At 40.8% G+C, this 24,432-nt stretch overlaps 1 protein-coding gene across 1 annotated transcript in view; it reads right to left on the bottom strand.

Annotated features, from left to right (window-relative positions):
* Positions 1-24,432, bottom strand: part of THSD7B (thrombospondin type 1 domain containing 7B) — a 393,302-nt gene that overhangs the window by 50,384 nt on the left and 318,486 nt on the right. Inside the window, exon 15 of the mRNA XM_044438217.1 lies at positions 2,398-2,531. Coding sequence (XP_044294152.1) covers positions 2,398-2,531 — 134 coding nt within the window. The remainder of the gene's footprint in view (positions 1-2,397; positions 2,532-24,432) is intronic.

Raw genomic sequence — 24,432 nt, 5'->3', positions numbered from 1 at the left:
AGCTCTCAGAATAGTTTACATCAAAACAAATATTGTGTGGCTTGCCACTGTCTGCATATGGCCATTTTGTTACTGCAAGTACTTTTAATAGTAATTTTTCACTGGGATATATGCCATTTTAAGCATTCCTTGCTTAGACTGAATTTTTGATTACTACCTTGCCATTTGAAGATCGCTGAATATTTGTTTTACATAATGTGCCACTTCTATTGATCCAGAAAAAGTAAAAGACAATAAATGTGACAGCATGTCCAAGAATATATAGAAGGTGCCTGGTACATATATTTATTCAGTTTGATCAGTACCTCTTTCCTTGACTCTTTGTGGCTTATTACATCCAGAAAGTTATACATTCCTGTTTATGAGAGGGGATCCTTGCCTCCTGTGGGGCAGGATTCTCTTTAAAAAAAGTGTCACTGAAACAATTTCAGAAAAAAATAATTGGAAAGTTTGAATAATTATAACTGCTAGCTAATATTCTTTTCTTGGGCAAGACACTTGACCAGACAGTGGATGATCAAATGCAGATATTCTTGGATGAAATGGTTTTCTCTATCCACCTCAACTGTGTTTGGTTCGGGTGCTGAAAGTGTCTTGGGGTGACCTTCATTATGGGAGAGAAGGGAAAGGGTGAATCTACTGATTCTCTTGGACTTTTCAGTGACTTCTGCTACCAGCAACCCAAGGCATTCTTCTAGACAGGCTGCCTTAGTTGGGTATGTTGTTGGCATATAGCCCTGCAGTGGTTGCATTCACACCTGGGCAGCTATTTCAGAATGTGGTTCTGAGGACTATCAGTTCAACCTCCTGGCATTCATGCTTTAGATCTCACAGGATTGCATCTTATGAGGCAGTGGAAGGACTGAATGTCTGGCTATGGTTATAAATCAAATGAGGAGCAGTAAATTGAAGCTCAATCCAGACAGGGTGGGTGTATTATTAGTGGGTGGCTTATCCATCTGGATGATGGTGCTTAAACTGTCCTAGAAGTGGCTGCACTCTCCCCAAAGGATCAAATTAATAGCTCAACATGTTTCTAAATCCCCTTTAAGAATTAAAAGGCCAAGTGGCATATCTTTTTCCAACTTGGATTTGTACACCAGCTATGACCATACTTGGACGGAGACAACCTGCCTTCAGTGATTTGTGAATTGGTAAACTCTTGTTCAGATTATTACAAAATATTATACATTTTTGTATAACTGGAATGAGAGAGTGAGTCCTTGGAAAGAGTCTAGAAACTTCAGTTTGTATGAAATATGACAGCTGTGGTACTGACTGAAATTGGGTGTTACACTATTATGCCAATACTATATCATTTTTACTGTCAGCAATTCTGCTTCTTGGCCAAATTCAAAGTGCTGGTGTTAGCCTATGATGGGCGTTGTGTCTTGGACCACTGTATTTGAAGGACTCTCTCTTCTTATGTGTCCCCACTCACATTCTGAGATTGTCCCTGAAGGCCTTGCTGTGAGTGCACCACTCTGTGGATCATTGGGAGCGGACACCTATTTTTGAACTTCTTCCCATCAAAGACCCTTTAATTCTCTTGCATTTTTGTGGCTAATTTGCATTTGAAGTAGTTTTACTTCTGTGGCATTTTTAGATTTCCTTGCAGTACTTGCTTTAGCCTCGGCTGCTTTAATTGCTGTTTTAATCAACTGTTCTAAATTGATTATTTTATTATGTTGTTTTGATTACTTATATGGATTTTATTTCTGTTCTTATTGTAAGTCACCCTGAGAGCTATTAGTTATATGGCAATTCATCAATTTTAGAAATAAATTAATAAAAAGCATTAAAACTAGATTAGTGAAGAGAGAGATGGTTTTACACCCACTGAGACAGAATGCTTACCCTACAAATGTCTCACTAAGTGTGGCTTAGAAAGGCTATTTCCAGATAACGTGTGGCTCTTTGCATGCTTATCTATAGCCCTGTCCACACATTTTACATTGGGGACTAAAAAATAGGTGACGAAAGGAAGTCAATAAACTCTGCCCCATTCTGAAGTCACATTCACTATCCATGGAGGCAGACTTTCTGATTCCAAAAGTCTCCTGTCTTCATGGAAGCTTCCCACACACTGTTGAACATTGATTTTCCTACATGCCTGATTGTATGGAGATTTTCCATAGGCACAGACACTCTTCAGAAAGTTGGCCAACAGGAGAATGCAGTGAGGCTACTGCACTTTTCTCTTCAGCCCAGATTTAGATCGCATGAGGAACTGTGAGGTATCTAGAGATGTTTGTAGGAAGAGTGCAATGCCCAGATGTCCTACTTCTAACAATATAAAGATGGATGTGGGACAATGGAGTTCCTTCCTTTCCTGGATAGCTGTCCCACTCCCTTAATATTCCTATTTGAAAGGCATTTGCTTTCATTTCTACTCACCTGATTTTCCTAGCTCGTGTTCCTTCTCCACAATGGAGAGCGTTTTGCTCACTGTTGATTGCACAGGGAGACCACGGTTCTACTCTCCAGGAATACTGGCTGCATTCACTGTAGCATGGTACTGCCTCATACACCTTCCAGAGAAAACATACAAAAGCATACACAATCATCCACCCAAATGAATATTCTCCACAGAAATGCTTTGACAAAATGACATTTTAAAAAATCATAAAATGCACAACTATATTGCTGAGGAGCCTGCTGTATTTTATGCACCATTCAGAGAATATTGCAGTGTTTAAATTCATTGATTCATTATGAGCTTGCCAAAAGATGTGCAAGAAAATGTAATATGTATGCAGTTTCTTAGAATAAAAATAACAGTTATTTCCAGCAGCCTAAACAAGAATTCCATTATAATGTCATTTCATCTGATGGCTCACACAACATCTTTCAGATACTTCCTACAACAATTATACGACACATTCTGTCTTTCTAAAAAAATTATGACACTAACTGGCAAAGAAATGTTTTCTTTGTTTGCATTCTGTATGACTATAATGATTAAGATGTAGTGAAGAAGTGAAACTTTATGCCTTATGAAAATCGTTTCTATTCCAAACAGACATGTAAAATTGCATTTCATTCTGCCCAATAGTCCTTAATTTTTTAATAAGTCTCTAGGACAAAAAATGGCACCTTCACTTGAACTCTACCTACTTGTGAAGGATCTAACAGAAATGGTTCAATGACACTCAGTTTGCCTCATTCTCTGTTTAAAATTGTAGTATTATGGCAAGCAGTACTGCCAATGACAGATTTGAAAAGGAATAACTCAATGTATTTATTTTGCTTGCAGGTATGGAATTAAGATTGCCTGCCAAGTTAAAGCTGAACTTTAAAGCTGAGCAAGTTTAAGCAATGTTGTCATACATTCTAAAATAAGAATACGAATTATTATTATTTAAGGCTGAACTTTGGCGTAAGCCCCAGTCAGGCTTACTTTTGAGTAGATATGTATAAGCATGCAGTGAAAGAGAAAAGATAATTTAGAATAACAAGGTCAATTACGGGCCTTCTCCTGCACCCATTTCTGGAGTGAGCTCACTGTGCTGCTCCTGCTCTTTTCTGATGTGCTCTGCTAAGACCTGCATTGTGAGAGGTCATCTTTAAAATCTAGGAAGCCCACGCAATGGCATGGTGGATACTAAAGGAGCAGAATACCCTGTAGCTCATTAGGTCGCAAGTGACACTGAATCAGTGCTTTCGGGAACCAAACCAACAAACCAAGATGCTCCCAGGAAGAAGGTTCTATCTTAGTCTGCTACCTGCTGTGTAACTTTTCTGTCTGAAGGCAGATTCACAGATTCACAAACGTGGACCCCCACCTGCATTCTGAAAGGATACCACCCATTTCACCCTCTCAAGACTCAAGTTGCATTTGTCTGGGAATAAGCCCCACTGGAATCAATAGGACTTACTTCTGTGTAGAGATTTCTAGGATTGCAAAGCCACTTGATTTTGCATGAATATCAGTTTGGAATAAGAAGGGGGGTCTTAAAAGCAGATAGCATGGTAGATTTAACAGATCCAATTCTAATTCTTTCTAGTCCCAGCATTCTGTGATAACCTCCTTGAAACAACTGGGAAGTCCAACCCTGCTGCCCTGTGGCAGCTGAACCCACATGAATTACCCAGCAGCACTTTGCAGGCGAACATTCTGTATGAAAGAAACAAAACTTGGCCCAACTGCCTCTCCATCAGAATTGGAATTGGGGCAGTGCTGTCTGCATAGCGCTGGGGAAGTTAGTTTTGCCTCTTGGTGGCCACTGTGTCAATGCAACAATTCCCTTCTCCCTGGAAAGGCAAGAGATTGTATATATGGCTCCAGCTCATGGCCACTTAACAATCTTTCTTTCTTTCTCTCTTTCTCTCTCTCTCTCTCTCCCTCTCCCCCCCCCCCGCCCCACCAGAATGTTTGCTTATCCCAAGCAGAACATATGGCAAACGTAGGATCATGGACAGAAACTATACTGAATTGTACTTCAGGTCTAGAAAGCCAACTACACTCACTACTTATTAGCTATCAAGCTATGTTTAAGGTCTCCTTTTCAGCCTATAAAGTCCTGAATAACCTTGGACCATGTTGCCTTCCCTGGTATGGACCTGTGTGATTGCTAAAATCATCAGAGAAATGCCCTACTGCCTGGCATTCAGGAGGTGCCAACTGTGGGATGCTTTAGATACCTGTTCAAAACGTATCTTTACCCGAGCCTTCCTTGACTGATTGTGCTGATCTTTTTTTTATATATTAATTGTGTTTTAGATGTGGTGTTAGCAATTTTAAAGATGTTAACCAATGAGATTTTGTATTCATCATGATATACTTTAAGTTTGATTCTGTGAAGTGCTGAAAGGTTTTCCTTATTGTGTGAATGTATAAAATGGGGCCTCAGTTTCAAGTGATCCTGCTTTCGAACTCAGTATTTCAACAGTGCATGCAGAGAAATGAGATGAAGATGGGAAGAAAGATGTGAAATTTAAAATAAAATGTCACAAGGAAAATAGAACAGGCGAGGGAGAGCAAGCAATTCACTAATAATGAGAGATATACGTGCCACACTAGTAGAACTGAAACGAAGAAGAAATGCTAAGAAAGCAACTGCTGAATTACAACCTCAGCAGTGGTGGATAATTTATTTTAGATCATGAAAGTGGGGCTTTTCCTTACTTGCAGTCATTTTGGTTTAAGTACCCATTGTGAAGGGAGTACAGGGTTAATCACTCTTGCAATCTGCTTGCTGAGCCTTCCATGCAAGTCCTTCCTTACTTCTGACACATATTTCTGTATTAAGACGACACATGTGGGTTTGGGTACCTATGCTTGAGAAGGAAAATTTAGCTTTGCCCTCATTTTCCTACAAAATCGGAAGCAACTTTCCTTGCTATTCAGAAGGTGTCTTTATTCTTTCTGTCAGAGTCAAAAATTCACTAGACCTTTTTAGTCTAGTACAAGGGTGAGCAACTTAGATTATATATGCCATCAGGAGAGGAGCTGGGACACACATATATGTAACCCTGCACACTCACACATACACTAAACGCAGGCACACACCCTTCGTTCCAGGCAGCAGCTTTAATAATGGCGGGCAAACATGATGATCTAGTTTGTACAGGTTTTCTGAATTCCTCCTTGAAGTTTGATTTCAGGAAATATGAACAAAGCAAACCAATTATCCTTTTTCTTTTTTAACCTATTAATAAAAATGTGCACCCAAAAATATGCATTTCCTTCCATAGGCTAAAGCATGACATTGTAGATATTGGGGGAAATGCTTCTGAACAGCAACACAATTTAGGGAAATCATGAAAATGGTCCAATAATTGTGGCTTTGCTCACAAGCAAGAGATATCTGCATGATTTGAAATCAGGAATGATGATCTCATGCATTCCTCAGCTTTGACTTCACCCTCCTCAGTGACCCTTTGGAGATGAGTTTCTCACGGGCCTTTTTGGCAGGGTTAAGGCTCGAGTTGGAGTTAGGTCCCAGATGAAAACCTGATTCATCTGGGAAACGGGGGGGGGGGGGGGCTATCATCATGATCCCTGCTTTTCAGCCATACTGATTCTGCTGCTTTGGTGGCAAGGGCAGCGCAGTACTGCTCCTGGAGCAGTAGGACGGCAGGAAATCGGGCAGGGCACCCATGGCAGTTGGCAAAGCGGGTGGCATAACCACCATCTCTGGTCTAGGCTGCAGAGATACAGCTGAACACATTTTGGGAGTTAGTATGCTGAACAGTCTCATTGCTTGAGCCACAATCAAGCACTGAATTGACTGTCAACTTAAGTATTAGCTCACAAGGTGGTCTTAGGACAAGCCACCACTCTCATAACCTTCAGCTCTGCAACAGGACAACGCAACAATCACCTGTCTTACAGTGTTGGTGTAAGGATTATTATGGCACTTGGACACGTAAAACCCGTGCCCGCTCCTTGCCCTTCTCCTTCGTAATACACACAGCTTAGGGATCAGCCCCCGGCTCTTGATCCAGAATGGCACTCACTCGAGCACGCTGTTTCCGCATAGGCCATGGAACATCTCAGTCCCCCTTGCAACTCACATTCTAAACGCGGAAATGCTCTCAATGATTTCAACTCCTCCTATCTCACAAATACACTTCATTGCAGATACCACTTTGTCGTGGCCAAGTATTTTTTTTTCCTTCTTTGCAACAGCAGGGTAGGAGGATTGCCTGGAAAACCCTGATATGAGGCAACAGAATCACAGGCCAGATTGTGGCAGAATCATATTGGACTGAGGCACTGCACTCCGGGGGAGTTTGTATTCTGAATCACCAACCCCCAGCTTCTGAATTCTACCCCACACCTACTATTGGCAGTTCGTTGCTGTAGCATTTATTGTGCAGCTGAGTATCTATCAAGAAAATTTCAAACAAATGTGCCAGCCATTGCGTAAATTAATGGAAACTGCACCTTATGAGCTGTCAAACAGTTCTTTTCAGAATGAGCCAGTCAGTGAAACAACAATAGACGATAAAATAGATCTGCCTTTTAAGAATGCTCGTGTCATCTAAGTTCACCTCTAACACTGTCTGGATGCAGCACAATATCAATTTCAGAACAGAAATGTTTACACTGATATCATAGCTGTCAAACATGTTCTTTTCATTGACGACACTCAAAAGACTAGTTAAAAGCTTTGTGTGAATTAAGGGTACAGACAAGAGGAGATCCTCCAGTCTGTTCCTTTATTGCTCCTCTTATTTGCTGTTCCCGTCATTCCACTACTTTTGGTTTAACTAGAATTTATTGAATTAATTCTGGAGTGTGCATTTTCCTGCAGCTTTCCATTCCTTCACATATTTTCTCTTCTATGTATCAAAAATTCACATGTGCCAAAAATGAGACCGCATGTAAGATTGCATCAATATTGTTTTATGAGACATTTTCGCTGATCGGCAAGCTTTTGCACTATTCCAAAAATGTCTTGCTGCGGTCATGTGTGCTGTCACTTCAAGATGCCTTTTGTCATCTGCACCTCCTCCTCTTCCTTCTCCTCCTCCTCATAATGTTCAATCAACACACATTGCTGAAATGGGTGGAGGGGATAAATCAAAAGTGGAGGTGAAATATGCATGCAAAGTGGTTTATACTTGAATATACAATACAGAACCACAGAGAATCATTCAAAAGTCCAAAACCAGTGTAAAATTCAGGTAACAAGAATTTCAGAAGCATCCCTAGAAACTTAACGGATCCTGACTGGTTTCATGATTAACCCCTTTCCTTTTTGACTCTCAGTATGAACACAGTACCCGACAAAGTACATATTTCTTCGCTATCTTCTCTTGATTGTTTCTTGGAAATGTTTAAGTTGGTTGTCTTTTTATTTTATTCTATTTTAATTTATTCAAAATATATTTAAACTGCCATTCATTCAATGGATTCCAAAGCAATGTACAAACAGCACCAACATTATTTATTTACAATTTTATAATTGCCCTAGCTGTCCTCATGGTGTTACTGCCTCCAGTGTGTGTAGCAGGTTTAATGTTTCCAAAGCATGGATTCTGGGTAAAATATTCAGTAAAAACATCTTGTGAGACACACCAAAGGAGCCAGATGGAAATTCAGTAAGTGATGGATTTAGAAACAGGGCCAGATCCCAAAGTTCTCACTCATTGTGATCCTGCAGGGACATCTCTGCACTGCAGCTTCCTGGCTCGTAGTTCAGTACTTCAGCACTAAATCTGACAAGAGGAAAGTGGAAAAAGCTGAAGGCACCAGTGGATTGTGGAGGATAGATGTCCATTGGGTAACCCAGTCAGAATTGCTAAGCAGATGCACCACTGGATGGCTTGATCTACAAAATATTTCATTTAAAATCCAGACAGTACTTATACAGCACATCATTAACACCAGGAAGAAATAGACGGCAATCCCCTGGGCTGGAAGCACATTTACATTATTATAGTGTTGGGTACTTCTGACTGCCTGGAAACATCTTTACATTGCCACTGTTCATCCCTATTTATTATCAAGGTGAGAAAAAGGGAAACAAATCAAGAGAAACCCTGGGAGGATTCGGTCAGCTAAGTATGGCTCCAAAAGGAGTCTCTTTCCCAAGGGATGCCTATTTGTATAATACGAAGGAACAAACTTCTTTTTCTTTTGTATGCTACCATCTAATTTCACCCTCACTGATTTTCTTATGGGATTTTGTCCCCTTTCTCTCTACCTTAGTATTTTATGTGGCTGAAGATCATTGCCACCACCATTTCACTTGCTTTACCCTACTAGGCTAGCAAACCAGTATGAACTGTTTACCAGTATGAATAGCGATTTCCTTGCTCTCTGAGCCCGCAAACCCCAATGCCTCTCCTACCAACACTCTTGCTCTTATGGGCCACTTTTCTATTTCTCATATTAAAGGGACTGGCCCAAAGGTCCACCTTCTCAAGCTGACTTTATTATTAGCAGAATGCTCATCATTACGATGAGAGAGATGCGGCTGTAGGCTGAGGATCTGCATGTTGCAGGGATTCCTGTGGGCAAATGTGTGCGTAAGAGAGCAGTTTCAGGGGCAGGGGGATGGAGAGGACCCTCTGGGGAGCAATCTACGTGCAGAATCCCATTCTGTTCCAGGAGAGGTCCCTGTTAGTGCAGCCTGGGTCAGCAAATGTCAGAGGCCATCCTGGCAACAGCTTCCCGATGGCAGTGCTGACTTTTCCTCAAAGAGAACTGTGCACATATGGGAGAAATATAAAGAGGTACAGTCCTCTGGCAAAACCACGTGCTTCCTCCAAAAATTTGGGCATAGTTCTGTTTCTATCAATACCATTTGATTTCTGTGTAGCTCTGCGGGGGACTTCCCATTTTTATACATTGGTATTATATGCATATGAAACACCATTCCTTTAAACAGGGAGACTTCCAAGAATGGTGCAGGAACACGCTTCGAGCTTGAAAACAATGGAACAGGTTTAAGGGAGTTACTTTCTCTGCATATGCTTGCATAAATATAGCCACCCACCCGTTTTCTCCCTGTGTAACTGCTCTTGCAATTGCTAGCAGTGTTCGCCCCAGCACCATTCCATCTCTCTCTGCAGCTTCTCTGGTCACCTTTGTTTGAATGACCTTCCTAAGTTCCTCTTTCACCCTTCATTTCCCTCTCCCTATTACTGCTGTCACCTTTGCCTCCCAGGCAAGCAGCCCAGAGACTTCCTTAGCAGCTCCTCACTTTCACTCGGCTTCCATACTAATGCCGCTGCTGAAGCCTGCTGTTCAGTCAGGTGAGGTTTCTAAAAGCAGGCACCTTTCCCTTTTGCCATCTCTTCTGAAATAGAGTTCATGTCCAGCTGAACCCTCAGCTACACTACACCAGCTGGTTCTCACTAGCCAGCCTATGGGGCCTTTTCCAATTCAGTAAATCCAAAATGGCTGGGCAAAAGTATTTGCTTTCTCCATTACTGTAATATCTTCCTGCCCCAGTCCCAGTCCCCAGACACACACATGGGATGTTGGGAAATTCTGTTTGGTCCACATCTGAAAGTAAACCAATCTACTATTCATTTTCATTAATATAGGTATTTATTATTTATTGAAAGCTTTTTAATACTACTATATAAAAATCTCAGGACAGCTTACAATATTTAAAAGAACAATGAAAAGAACAATTCCCAATAAATAAATTGAAACAGAATAATATATAAAACAAAACAGTAAATCACAAAACAAGAGTGACTGAATGTTAAAAGTTGTTGATTTTAAAATACCGTTTAAACAAAAAGGTTTTGGCCTGGTGCCAGAAAGAGTATAGGAATGGAATCTTTCAGACTGTGCACTTCTGATTTTTGTGATGCACTTCTTGCTTGAAATATAGGTACTTTATGGATAAAAGATTAAATAAATGCATGTTTGTGTTTCCTGAAAAAATCACATTTCAGGGAAAATGTGTACAAAAGGGCTATTTGAAGAAGATGAACATTTTCAAGTAGTTTGAAAAAGAAGTTAGCAGAAAATGATAAGAAACAGACTTATGACTTTACCATGTGGGAAAATGACATAGGTCAGAAATAGAATGATTTCTCTATCTTTAATACAAACACCCTTTAAATCTGGACAAATAATTTTCTTCTGCAGCTTTTCCACCTGCTAAGTTTTTAACATTGTGGTTTCCATCCCTTTTTTATCTCTCTCTCTGTCTCTCTCTCTCTCTCTCTCTCTCTCTCTCTTTTGAATAAACTGTTTCAGGAATATTGTTTGAAGAAACCAGCTAAGCACTTTACAGACTGAAAACCATAAAATAATTTTGGGATGATTGAACTGCCATTTTTGAACATACAAAATGCATACATGCATATTTCTTTATTCCATCACCCTGGGGGAAATCCTAGGTGTAACCGGATGCCTGCACAGTACTGATTCATCTAATATTATCTGCCACATTCTCTCTTGAGGTGGGAACCCGGTTTTCCCCAGCCTGATGCTTTCTGGGTGTTTTAAATTGTAACACTCAGAATTCCTGACCATTAGCCATCTTGACTCTGTCTGATGTAGCTGAAATCTAAAATATCTGGAGGAAACTAAAAGCTGACTAAAAATTTGTGGATGTGTCTAGTTATTTCTCCACTATGGGAACTGATTTGATCCCCCCCCCCCTCCATGGGTCAATGAAGTGACCTTTCCTTTTGTGTCACTCAGAGAACACATGTGAGTGTAAAACTGAAATATTAAGGACACACGATTACACCCACTTTCACAATGTACAAATTCTGATTAAAACCTCTAGATTAGGAAATTCAGAAAGCAAGGGGAAGCTCAACTCTCAGAGAGGCTCAAAATTATGCTTAGGGAATACTCTGAAAGCTACAATTGTAAGATACACCTTGGCCCTCGTGGCTCTGCAAACCGATTCAACCCGGTTTACTTGCAATACCACTAAGTGAAATCCTTGACACCCCACAGACACTGCTGTCAGTGGAGAACACTCCTCAGCCTTCCCCAACCTGGTGATCTTCAGAGGCATTTGGACTGCAACTCCCAGCATTCCCATTGACTGAGAATTCTGGCACTACAGTCCACATATGCTTGGAAGACTGCTCAAGATGCTCTGAGAACAGGTGTTCAAGGAGATGAGGCAAGCAGCCACACAGTGGTTCATTTAATTATCAATTATCTACAGTATTCTGGATTAATAGAATGATTAGCCCAGGGTAATTGCATAGAAAGGACATTTTTTCCTAAAAGGAAATTTTCTCATTGGAATCTTCATATACTTCCTTCCACTTGCATATAAATCTTCATCCCATAAATCAGAGGAGGGTGGACTTTAGGATTGTGGAATCTACTAGAACCAGGTACAAATGATCACTTAGATTTAAAGCATTCTGAACCCAAGAATTTGCTTTGAGGAAGAAAACTGAAACAACCTCACAATCCTGCAGTTCACAAATCCATTCCTGGGTTCCTCCCCACCACCCTCCAACCACTTTTTATTTCAGCAAAATAATTAAGGCAGATGAGGTCATTGTTTACTGACTATCTTAAAATTGGATGTAAAAAGATTGCTCGCCAATCTACTTCAAATCAACAATCTACAAGTAGATCCTGATTTACCTTTGCCCAACCCCTGTGATACATCATTGTGTGATAAATATGGGTATTGAACAGAAATTGCAATATAACAGAATTTCAAAGGACTGGATAAGCATGATTTAAGGAGGAACCTACTCACCTTTGTGATAATTTTCTGCCTGAGGATGTCATGCTCAGAACAGAGGTTTCCTTAAAACCAATTAAAGCCTACTGGAGTGGATCAGAATTATCAACAGCCATTAGCAGCCAGCTGCTTTTTCCCCCTAAAGGAGAGGGTGTTTTAATGGCCAAACTAGCAAACTTTAATGGAGATGTCGGTTAACTCAAGAGAGTCACATGTCTGTGTCAATGAACATGCACACCTCTATCTACAATATATAAGTTGTGGTATTTGTCCTGTGTTGGCTATTTATTTATGTGTGCATGTGCTCAAATAATTTCCATTAAGACTCAACCAGTCCTTATTGCCTATCAGACTGGTTATCAGTAATCTGTGGCTGAACTTAAGTAATGAGGCTGTGATCCTCAGACCTAGTTTTCTGTTGATTCCAAGCTGTTGCACCCAGATTTTAAGAACAGAAACTTCTGTTCCAATCAGCTGAAACTGTTGGCACTCAGCACTTCTGAAAATCATACAATGACTCAATATACCAGGTAACTATCAAGACTTATTGTCCCTTGGGGGAAATATTGCCTTCCATTTCCCCTCAGCAAATATCTAAGTCTTCAAGTCAGTAAATCTTAATATTCCCCTCTAGAAAAGTCAATACCTTGTTATTATATTAGAAGTAACCAATGGCTGAATCAGAGGGTTAGCACTGGAACACTGAAGAAAGCTTTTAGACCATTTCCATCAAAATGGGGACAAAGTAATACTTGGACCTTTCCTTCCAAGACGAATGTGGGCATGTGTGCTGAAGCACCAGGAGAAAAGAATACAGAAACTAAGAAGGAAACCCCACTATAAAATACAACCAGTGCTAAATAATCAAGTTCTTTAGAAGAGCTATCTGACACACTTTGATTTACTGTAGCACTAGGTTGGCTGGCCAGAAAGTCTGAACTTAGATATTAAATGCTACCACTGAGACTTTCTAGCTGCGGCTTTCACTTTGTAGGATTTGTTCTATCCACTTTACACTTCTCCCCAAGTGCCTGGAGTTCACCATCAGGCAGCTGTTAGCATGAATTGGTCTGGTAATGGCTCTCTGCATTTGTTACACTAGAGGTCTGTGTATAACCCAGGTGATTTTTTAAAAATCTGAACTTTGGTCAACATGGCTCAGTCAACCTCATGCAGCTCAGTCTACATGAATAATAGAGGCCACTGTTTTGATGTTTCATGACTTCAATACGGGTTTGGCTCCCTTTAGCAAAGAGGGAGCAACGAACTATAGAAGAAAATCCTCAAGCTGAAATACAAGATGATTGCCTTCAGGAAAGGTTTAGACAATGATCTTACACAATTTAGTTATCAAGCCGTTGAGAGTATTCCTTTTTCCTAAGTCTTACCTTTTTCTTTTCTTCTTAAAGCCAGACAGGCGGTAGAGAAAACTCATCACTAACTAGCTCTCATTTTGTATTACAGAGCTTCACTTATTTTATTCTTTTAAATATTTTATTTTTGATGGATTGAATGATTTAGCTATGATTTTAAATGATTTATCTTTATCAGTTTAAAAAGAGCATATACAATACTAAACGTTTCAGAAATATTTACTAATTTTGTCACACATTCTAATAAAATTTAAACCAAGGGTTCCCGACATTTTTACACCTTATAGGCATATCTTTAAATTGAAGAAACTTTTGTGGGTGCCACCATAAAATTGCTAACTTAGGGAGAATAGCTGGTTAAAACATGGTTGCCAGGAGGGTCTGCTAGGCCATAAAACACAAATAACTTGCCTCAAAACAGGATAAATTTTCAAAGGAAGATCTGAATCCTTATGTCAAACTGGTAGAGACTGAGCCCATTTTTCCCATAGCACAGCTTTCAAAGTTGGTTGACTCAGATTCTAATTCAGAAATGGAAGAAGCAGAATTGGAATTCACAGTTGCAATGCCAAGCCTATTGGTCCCAAAGGTAAGTCAGGCAGTTGCTGAGAACCAGAACTTTCTAGTTTTGTGAGAAAGTTTGGTGAGTAAGTGGAGATGAGTGGGAATGGACTTAACATCTTAATTCAATCATACGACATCAGGTTCAGAAGGTGGACAACTGAGAAGCAACAGGGTGATTGGCCTATAAGCAAGGAAGATGGAGGCAGCTCTTTTTGGCTTGGAAAGGAAGAGAGGTATTCAGTTTGGAATTAATATATTTAAATTGTATTTCTCCTAATGAACAGTATTTGCTCATTTCCTTTGTTATTCATTTATGCAATACTCTTCTTTCTTAGCACTAGTCGCTCTAGCTAGTCAATTTTAACATAATAAAGACTTGTCATTAGAAAGCCTTTGTCCTGATCTTCTTGGGAGGAGGGGGAGAAGGCCAGCTCATGACAAAATCATATTATTTTACACCACACCACAAAGTATTGTTTTCACAGAAAGAAAACTGATACAGCAAACTAATGCAAATCAAATACCACTAACTTGTTTCTCCATATACACAAACACACACAGGCAAAACACAACAGAGAGACTAAAAATAATCTGGCAACAATACACATACCATATACACAAAAATACCACAACAACAAATCCTCTTTTCCTCTCACAATGCATAACCCCTCTCCCAACCCTTCAAGCATAGCGAATCACACAACCCTCAAGCAGACACCACACACATGCCAAACACACACACAGTCCCTCCCTGCTGCTCCCCAGGATGCTCCTTGCTACTCCCCAAATCTCTCAGAATGCTCCCCATCTGTGCCCAATGGGAGTAGCAGCCAGAGGAGGCAGCCCCTTTCTTTTTCTCTGGAAAGCTGTGCTTACTTCAAAACAACCCTTTGGCTTCAGCTGCCCACATTTTTATTAGCTTAGAATGCCTGCGGGCCACTGTGAAGCACAGAAGTGTTCTGGGGAAAGGAAAACGGTGCTGAAGCCTGGTATTTTGCTTTACAGTTGCCTAACTTCTCAATTAAGCGCATGCATGCACATGCACACAGTGCTCAAGTCCCTGTGGAGATCTTTCTGGAGAAAGCGAGTTGCAACTATTTCTACTTTCTTACTGTTGACCCCTTGACTAATCTGAAAAAAATCTTCATTTCAGTTTCAATTCTTGATAGATTTTCTCCAATAGGATTCACAAAAGTAGCAATTCCTAAGAAATCTTCGTTAGATAGATAGATAGCTAGATAGATAGATAGACAGATAGATAGTCCTATACCTACATGCATACCTGGGTGTAAGCTTCAGTAAGCTCAATGTAGTCTACTTCAGAGTATACATGTATTGAAGAGTTCCTGTGGAACATATAGGGACTGGCATATATAGTGACTTCCCTGAATCCAACTGCAGCATCCCTCCCTCTCTGTCAGAAATGCCACCAATTTGTCCATGACTTTCAAGTGACCCTCCATTCTGCTTCACCCTTGCTAAGCCGCACACTCCCATTGAGTGTTCTTGTTCATAAAGGCTTTGCCCATGGCTGGCACTAATTAATTAATTAACCAGTTAATTATTGTAAGTTTTTCTAGACAGTTCTCAAGGTATACACTCTCAGAATGGTTTACAATAATTTAAAACATACATAATACATAATTAACGGTAACATCCACAATAATCACAAAAATACAAAGCAAGTAAATGGTGACTTTGGCTTCCAGGAAGCCGGTGGCAGAGCCACTGACCTAACAGCAAAACAGTCATTGCTCTTGCCACTCACATCTTCCAATCTGCCCACCTCTCTTGAGGAGTACACAAGTATTAGAAAAGTGTGCCTCGTTTCAGAACATCTCCCCAACACTCCTTGGACGAGAAATTCTGCACATGTTTTCAAAAGAGCTCGCCAGCTTGTTTGGCAGTTCATCATTAAGGCAGGACTGAGTGGAAGCATCTTGTGGAGGCTGTTTCCTGGCCCAGCTCTGCCCATGCCCAGGAGTGTCGTATTCTGCAGACAGGCCCCCTGTAAGCATTCCCTCAACTCCCTAGAAACAGCTACTTCTCTAAAGCGCCTCAAAAAAGTCACACTATTTTCTCCAGTTTTGTCTTATTTCCATGCCTGGAGTACCTCACCATATCTCTAATTTCAGTATGTTTTGCTCTTGATTGTCCTCAACTGAGGCTCTGCTCACTTTCCTGCTTGCTAAGTCAGTGCATAAATTAGCTTCTCAGAAAGCTAATGCTGGAGAAAGGATATAATAAGTTTATATGTACTTGGGATCACCCAGATCTAGTATGGTCTCGGTCCTCAAATAAAGTCTAAGGCTCTAATAACTCAATGAATCACATCTAAATGAATGTGCACATGAATGAATCACATCTAGTCCATATATTCCATGTCTGAGCCCTGGTGAACCTACAGCACATGACAGTCTATATGTGTATTACTTCGAAACTTAGAGGGTATTCAATGATGCTCCATTGCTAGTGGGAGTCACCACAAATGCAACAGGAAGTTTGTAATTTGTGTAGTTCTGTAAGCAAACACAAATGAACAGGAACACTTACTTCCGAAACAGCGGTCAGTGCAGCTTCTATGTAGAAGGGAGCTGTCTGAGTCTAGAAATGACTATTTCTGCTTATTACAGGGTTGTATTGCAGGGTTCCTATACTGTTGACAGTGGATGTAGCCAGCAGGAGTGCAGTGGTGGTACAGTATCATGTGTTCTGTGTGTTCATGTTTTAAAACTGAACATAAACAAGTCAACGTGGTCTACATGCCAAGTCAGTATGAGGCAATGAATAAAAAGGTGGCTAATTCTTAGTACATTCTGGGAGGTGGAAACGATTTCCTGCCTTTTTCATGTCTGTGCACAGTTGTCCAAGTGACCTTATGAATTGTGGCTAAGGTCCCTCCAGCTCATTTGGACCTCAAAACATACATGATTAGTGTTTCAAAATCTCATTCACAAGCCAATAAGTATAACACAGGGAGACACTCAGAAATACTAATAGTTTTGTTAATTTCATTTTGGAACTGAATTGGGAAACACTTGGGGTGATGGTCTCTCAGATTTGGGGAGAGAAGTTTATTCAGATTCATATGATCCAAAGATTAGACCTTGATTAAGGTCTAAATCAAGGGGTTTTTTAACAATTTTTTAAAATTTGTTGTATTGTTATTATTTATGTATTTATGTATTCTTTGTGAGCCGCTCCGAGGCTTTGTTGCGATGGGGGCGGCATAGAAATGTTTTAAATAAAATAAATTTAATGTACACGAGGAGTGAAAAAATGCAGCCCATGGGCAGTCCCTAGACACTTAGAAAAATAACAGAAAAACATTCTAGATTGGACTGAATTAGACGACTGATCCATCTATGCCAGTATTGTTGACACAGACTGGCAGCAGCTATCCAGGATTTCAGGCAAGAATTTTTCAAGCCCTGCCTGGAAATCCTGAGAACTTTTTATGTGAAAATATTGTGCTGTACCACAGTCTCAGATGGACCAGCAGATCAGCTTGGGAACTAAAGAGCCAGTATGCAGTAGTGGTTAAGGGCATGGGACTGGGATTCGGGAGATCTGAGTTCCAGTCCTCACTCAGCCATTGAGCTCACTGGGTGACTTTGGGCCAGTTATGGACTTTCAGGCCAACCTACCTCACAAGGTCATTGTTGATAGGATAAGATTGAGAGGAGGAAAATTCTGTAAGCCACTTGAAAGGAAAAACAAGTTGCTTGAAAGGAAAAACAAGTGGTATATCAATATAGTAAATAGACAAATAAATAGGATATAAAATTGGGTTGGTTTGAAGAGCTGCCTTTTAACCTTGAGAAATGCTATATAAATAAGTATAACAATATAAGTTACCAACGAATTCTACCTCTTCTCGTCCAGCTTAATCTAACTAATTTGTAAAGGTCTGATCTCTTAAATGACTTGTCCCCAGATAGAATCTAATGAGTTGTTAAATATTCAGAACCCAAATATTTGGGTACCTCTGTCCAAATTAGTAAGCAAAATGAATAAAAATGATTTCTTAAAAAAGAAGAGAAAAAGAATGGAAGAGACACAATGGAATGGAATGAACTCTTTGGGTTCTAGCATCCCACTTCAACTGGAACGTCAGTGACTACGGCCTAACCATCCATCATTCATATTAATCGCCTAAACAGTTTTATTTCCTGTAAACCTCATGGTTGGTTTTGTTTTCTTTTTAATCATCTGCTTACAATGTGCTAAAGCACTGGCATCTTTCCATGGAGCTTAAAATGAGCTGGTGTAATTAAATGTGAAAATATGGGATAAAATATTCTCCAAGTGATTGTTCATTTCAATAAACTTCAGGTCTCTAATTAGTAGCAGCAGGAGTTATGAGACCCCTAAAGCTTTGTGTGAACAACAGACTCCCAGCCTGTAAACCACACTGCTTCCCTAAGCTGATTCAGTGCTAAATGTTATCCAAGTGTAGATGGGGAAGAAAAATAATTCTTACTAACATCACGGAGCTGAGGCGGCTTGCTTGTGAAGAACCCCTAAATGACAGAGTTGCTGCTGCTGGCATCTTTCCTGCAATTCTGAAGGCAGAGGCATGACCTTTTCCATCACACCCTATTCTTAACACCGCAGAGTCTTCTTGAAGATTCCCTTGGAGATGGGGCTGCGGACGTTAGCTGCACTTATAGATGGACTCCAGAGATTGGATACGAATTGCTTATTCTAAAATATTGACAGATCTAAAGACACTAATGATTTCTTGTATCTATTAAGTGACCAGCGATATTTCCAACAGGAACGCAGGGTAAAAAATAGCATTGGAGATTTACTGTAACTGAATGATTGCATGCTATTTGGTGCTGAGTGCAAGGCACACAGCACCAAATAGCATTCTGCACCTACCATGGTGGCAGGCATGCTCCAAATCATATCCTCCGCTGCGGACAACACTGACTGATTGCCCAATACGGAGCAGCTAATCTCAGAGTATACAGAAGACTGACCTCAAGACAATAATGTGTTTGTGTACATGCTATTTAAGTGACAAATGGCCAGTTTTCATAAAACAACAACAATATCATCATCATCATCATCATCATCATCATCATCATCCTTCTTTCCCTTAAGTATCAGGAAAATATCTCATCCAAAGTAGCTCAGCCATGCGTCATTCTCACCAACATTTTCAGGTCCTAAATCCATTTTTGTGAGTGCGTGTATTTTACATTGCTGCTGCAAACATTGTCTAAACTAAGCAGCAGACTTAATAGTGGGAAATCTGTTGATAAATTGTGCATTTTCTGCTGATTCAAAACATGTTAGGTACTGTCATTTCTGCTTTCCTCTTCCCCTCATAAAGTAAGCCAAGCATAGCATATTTAAAACCAGACAAATAAAACTATATGCTATGAGATTTTCAGGGAGCGTATCTGGCTAAACCATAAGGACATGCTCAGCAGCAGAAAGAAAATGGAAGTGGTGTCTATTTGGACATCTCTAAGTGATGCAATAATACTTGTTTTTGTTTTAAGTGGAGGCAAACAGGCAGGCAAGAAAATACTGTAATTAATTTTCACTTCCTAATACTTGTTGAGGTTCCTGCCAGCCACTCTTTTGAGGCTTCCAACCCAGCAATATTCCACCGCCTGCCCATGGGTTTCCATTTTTCTGACATTTTACATTCTGGACCTCCTCAGCATGTTCAATTCTGATAGGGCTATTTCTGGAGCTGGGCTGTTACCTTAGCATAAAAGAAAAAGAAAAATTAAGCACCATATGCCTTGCACTTTTGCAAACCTTGGGATTTCCTGAGCTTGCCAACACTTCCCTCTTGTTTCTCAGTGACACTTATCCTGTCAGCACCCACCACCGGAGTTTGCCATTGGAAGGAAGGATGGCGTGTGCACGTGACCTTAGTGATGAAGAAGCACATCGGAGAGACTCTCCTTAACTAAATGAGAACAATAAAGATCAAGACAGATTGCATCACCAACCTGAGCCTTTGTAGATGTCCATGTTAGCAAAAAGGAGAGAAAATCATATATTCATTAGTTTTGTTGCTGTAGGAGAATACTGAAAGAGTACAAAGCCTGCTCAACACTATAATGCCTAAATGCAAGGATTGCCTTTGATTCCTACATTGCCCCACCTACTGAATGAATGAATTACATTTTTAACCTTCTTCACTCAGCATAACAGATATGCAAGATCAAAGCTGCTTTACAGGCAGGATAAAGATGCATAACGCTGCAACTGGAGTCCCCACGCTGAGGAGCGTTCATTTCTTTGGATATCCTCAGAAACACATAAACTTTGTCTCAATGTCCCATCTTCTCATGGCCCCTTCCAATTCTACTATTCTATGATTTCATGAGTTTGTCTGTCTGTGTCTGTGTGTCTCTCTCATTCCCACACACACATGTGCACATACATGCACCCACCTACAGAAAGAGATTGAGGGAGGCTAGATAATATGCCAAGAGTGTCAATCAAATGGTAGCAAATCTCCACGACTCCCAACTAATTTAACAAAAATGAATTTATGGCGAGTGTGGGGGAATTATTCTTGAACAGCACAGGTGCATGGAGCATGCAGTTTGCAAAGTAGATTGTATCTTCTACATATCTTTATAAGAAATGCTGTAGCTACAAAGGGGATGATGTGTAAGAGTAAATAACAACCATTTGCCTCCTATTAAAAATAAGAGGGAAAACGCCAAATCCCCTTTCCAATGACTTGAATGGGGTTCCTTGAGGTAGTCCTGTTGTGGACTTTTCCCAAAGCCCAGTTTTGCTGCAGGGTCTTAACAACACATCCGTCCTCTTAGGAGCAACCCAGAGAGCACTACACTGCTTATCGATTACTTTAAAAAAATCACTATGCACTTGTTATGAATGAAGGTCTTGAATCAGCACAGATGTGGAAGCAGTCAAAGTGATGAGCTTCAAAGGCCCAAGGCAGCATGCCTGAAGGATAGCGGTTCTCTAAAAATAGAACAGCAGGATAGCAGGGAGAGACAGATCGGGAGCAGGGCAGGGGAAAATGTAAAGCCCATTAAAACAAATGTGACAGCAGAAGTAAGGAAGAGAAATGGAATAAAGAAACATATACAGAAACATCACTGGGGGAAAGCATGCTAGGAGAAGAGAAAGTATGCTAAGAGCTATTGAGATAAAACCATTGAGAGGTCTATGCCGAGAGCCAAAAAGTTTTACAAAGTGCTTCCAGAGGTAGAAGAAGAAAAGATGTAGCACTCAATATAATACTGTTTTAGCATCGAAGGAACATCTCCATAGGAATTTCTTTGGAAATTTGGAGAATTCATTATCTACTACTTGATCCCCACCAGCGCTGATCCTCTGCCTGTAGCTTCAACCAACAGTGTGATTCCAAATAATCCACAGTTGGAGATGTTCTACAGATGCATTGGCCATTTATTGGAATAGAAACAGAACCATGCACAAGTGTGCCTGCAGCAGAAGTGCTGTGCTTTATTAGCCGACTCCTACTGCAATTCATGACCACGTTCTGCACCAATGTTACTGCTTGAACCAAAGGCCTTTGCTGGAAAGGCCTCAACAGATGTTTGTCACATATGCGCTATCTTGAGTTAATGTGCTCTCAGTCAGGGCTCAGGCTGGGTTTTGGCATGTAAACATTTTCGGTTGTTCTATATGATGACCTATGTTGGGAGAGAGACCGGGGGGGGGGGGGGGGGTGACACTGCTGATGTTCCTGGGTTTCTCATCAGCTTGTGATGCCAACATCAGCCCTGGTATCCTTCTGTCTGGCTGGGAGTGGAGGGTTCTGCACTGTAGTGGTTCTGCTCCTCCTTGGATGGCCAGCTCTAGAAGGGGTTGCTTAGAGGATATTGCTCAGCCCTATGGATTCTCCAGCATGGAGTTTCCCAGGGGCTAGTTTTGTCTCACACGCTGCACAACATTTACATGAAATTGATGATTGAGTTATTTGAAGTTCTGAAGTGTGTTGCCATCAGTATGCTGATGACCTGCAGCTGTACTTCTTCTTTCATCTCCACAGGAATGTAATAAATCTGTGCTGGGGCTAGAGAAGGGCTAACAAAATGGAACTCAATCCAGGTAAGACTGAGAAGCTTCTGACTGGATGGAGGGTACTCAACTATTCTAGACAGTGCTACACTCTCATTGAAAGAGGAGATGTATTGCCTGGAGGTTCTTCTTGAGGCATCTTTGTCACTTGGGGCTCAGATGGCATCAACAGTACAGAGGGCCTTTGTCGGACTTCGACTAGTGAGGCAGCTATGCCCCAAGCTAGGCAGGGATAGCCTGGTTTTAGTAATCTATGCTCTGGTAATATCCAAGTTAGGTTAGTGCAAGGCACTCTACATGGGGCTGCACCTGGAGACTCTTCAAAGTCTGGTGCAGCAGTCAGACCAGTAGCTAGAAACTTGCACGGGCTGCCTGTGTGTTTCTAAGTCCACTTCAAGGAGCTGGTTTCAATTTATATGGCTTGGGACCACAAAGAGCAACTGTTGGAGCACCTTTCCACTGCAGTCTACCTGCACACTATATGCAACATCTGATGCTTCCTGTAAGTGCCACCTCTGAGGGAGACTAAGATGGCAGCAACAAGGAAGAAGGCCTTCTCAGTGGCCATCCTCCAACTATGGAGCCATCTCCTTACTGAGGCCCATCTGGCACCAACTCTACTGTCCTTTTCATGCCAAGTTAAGGCTTATGCATTGAATGGCCTCTAATAGCTAATCTACAGAAAGCAATGACTAATCTACTGCCTTTGACATTGCCCACAAGACTAATGGCCTTACTTCCTATATGTTTAAAGGTAAAGGTTTCCCCTTGACATTAAGTCCAGTCATGCCTGACTCTAGGGGGTGGTGCTCATCTCCGTTTCCTAGCCGAGAGAGCCAGCGTTTGTCCACAGACAGTCTCCATGGTCATGTGGCCAGCATGACTAAACACCAAGGTCCTCGGAACGCTGTTACCTTCCCACCAAAGTGGTACCTTTTTATCAACCTGCATTTGCATGCTTTCGAACTGCAAGAATGGCAGGAGCTGGGACGGAGCAACGGGAACTCACCCCGTTGTGCAGATTTGAACCGGCGACCTTTCGATCAACCAGCCCAGCAGCACAGCAGTTTAAACCACTGCGCCACCTGCAGTCCCTCCTATATGTTTAATTCCCTGTTAAAACCACCCATCAAACTTGGTGGCTATCACCAGATGCACCACCTTTTCTGGTATGGAATTCCACAGTGAATTGTTAAACTACTTTCTAGGGAATCGCTAAGGGACAAGGCTGGGAGGTGGCTGCTGCACGCATGCCCTACTTGTGGGTTTCCCACAGACAGATGGCTGGCTGTTGTGCAAACAGAATTCTTGCTGAGTGATCCCTTGGTCTGACCCAGCAGGGTTCTTGCTATATTCTACCTCACACATTTGTTGTGAGGATAAAGTGGAGTAGCAGAAGAGAATAACGTATGCTGCCCTAAGCTGTTCATAGGAAACGGCAGGATTTGAATGTAACAAATAAAATAAAAAGTTCCTTTTACGATATTTTTGTTCTTTCAAGATTTAAAGTTGGTTTAAACATGCTGGTATTTTATTAGTGTATTTTACCTTGTTTCTCTGAACTGGATTGGAGGCTTGGCTGAATATTGCAATTTACAATATCCAGCACACCCCAGGATGTTTCTGTGTCATGTGACCTTTTGGTCTCCTAATTTGTCCATTTCCAAAAGATGGCTAAAATTGTTCCATTCAGCAAGAGGAATAAGAAACAGAAGGCTGGAAAATGTATGTTGAAAATTAACTCTGCTAAAAATGATTATTGCTATTATTTACATTCTCTACTAGGTGAGCAGCCTGACATTGATTTATTCTTTCCTCTTTCATTGTTTAATAGTAACAAGCAGGCTGAAATGCATTAAACCCAATTTGCTCTTACCAACATGAATGCTTTTTTTTTTTTTGCTATGCTGTAAAGAATGGAGTCAAGCTTCATCAGATTTACATCAAAGCACTATAGCCTGCAGCTTTATGGTACTGCATCATGCAAATTATGGAGACAGGCATATTTTCACCTGCTGCTTTAAGATTGACAAAGTGACTGTGATTCATGGCAAGCGAACAATTTGTTTCAGTACAGACCTCAGTAGGGAAAGAATGCAGGTAACAGGATCTTTTAAATTCATTCAAACTGAGAAAACCGACAGGAGAAATATAGTAAATCAACTGTTTTACTGGCCATTCAAGGCGGTGTTCACAGAAGAGAAAGAATTTTAGTAGTAATATGACTTTCTGTCCAGCAATTTTCATAGGAACTTGAGACATGCCTTGGTCTATTGGTCCAGCTGGACATGCACTGTGGA

Source organism: Varanus komodoensis, unplaced genomic scaffold (assembly GCF_004798865.1).
Source record: "Varanus komodoensis strain SLA01 unplaced genomic scaffold, ASM479886v1 scaffold32, whole genome shotgun sequence".
NCBI classification, from domain to species: Eukaryota; Metazoa; Chordata; class Lepidosauria; order Squamata; family Varanidae; genus Varanus; species Varanus komodoensis.
Note: the sequence above shows the minus strand (reverse complement) of the source record. Positions and strands in the feature narration are given on the sequence as shown.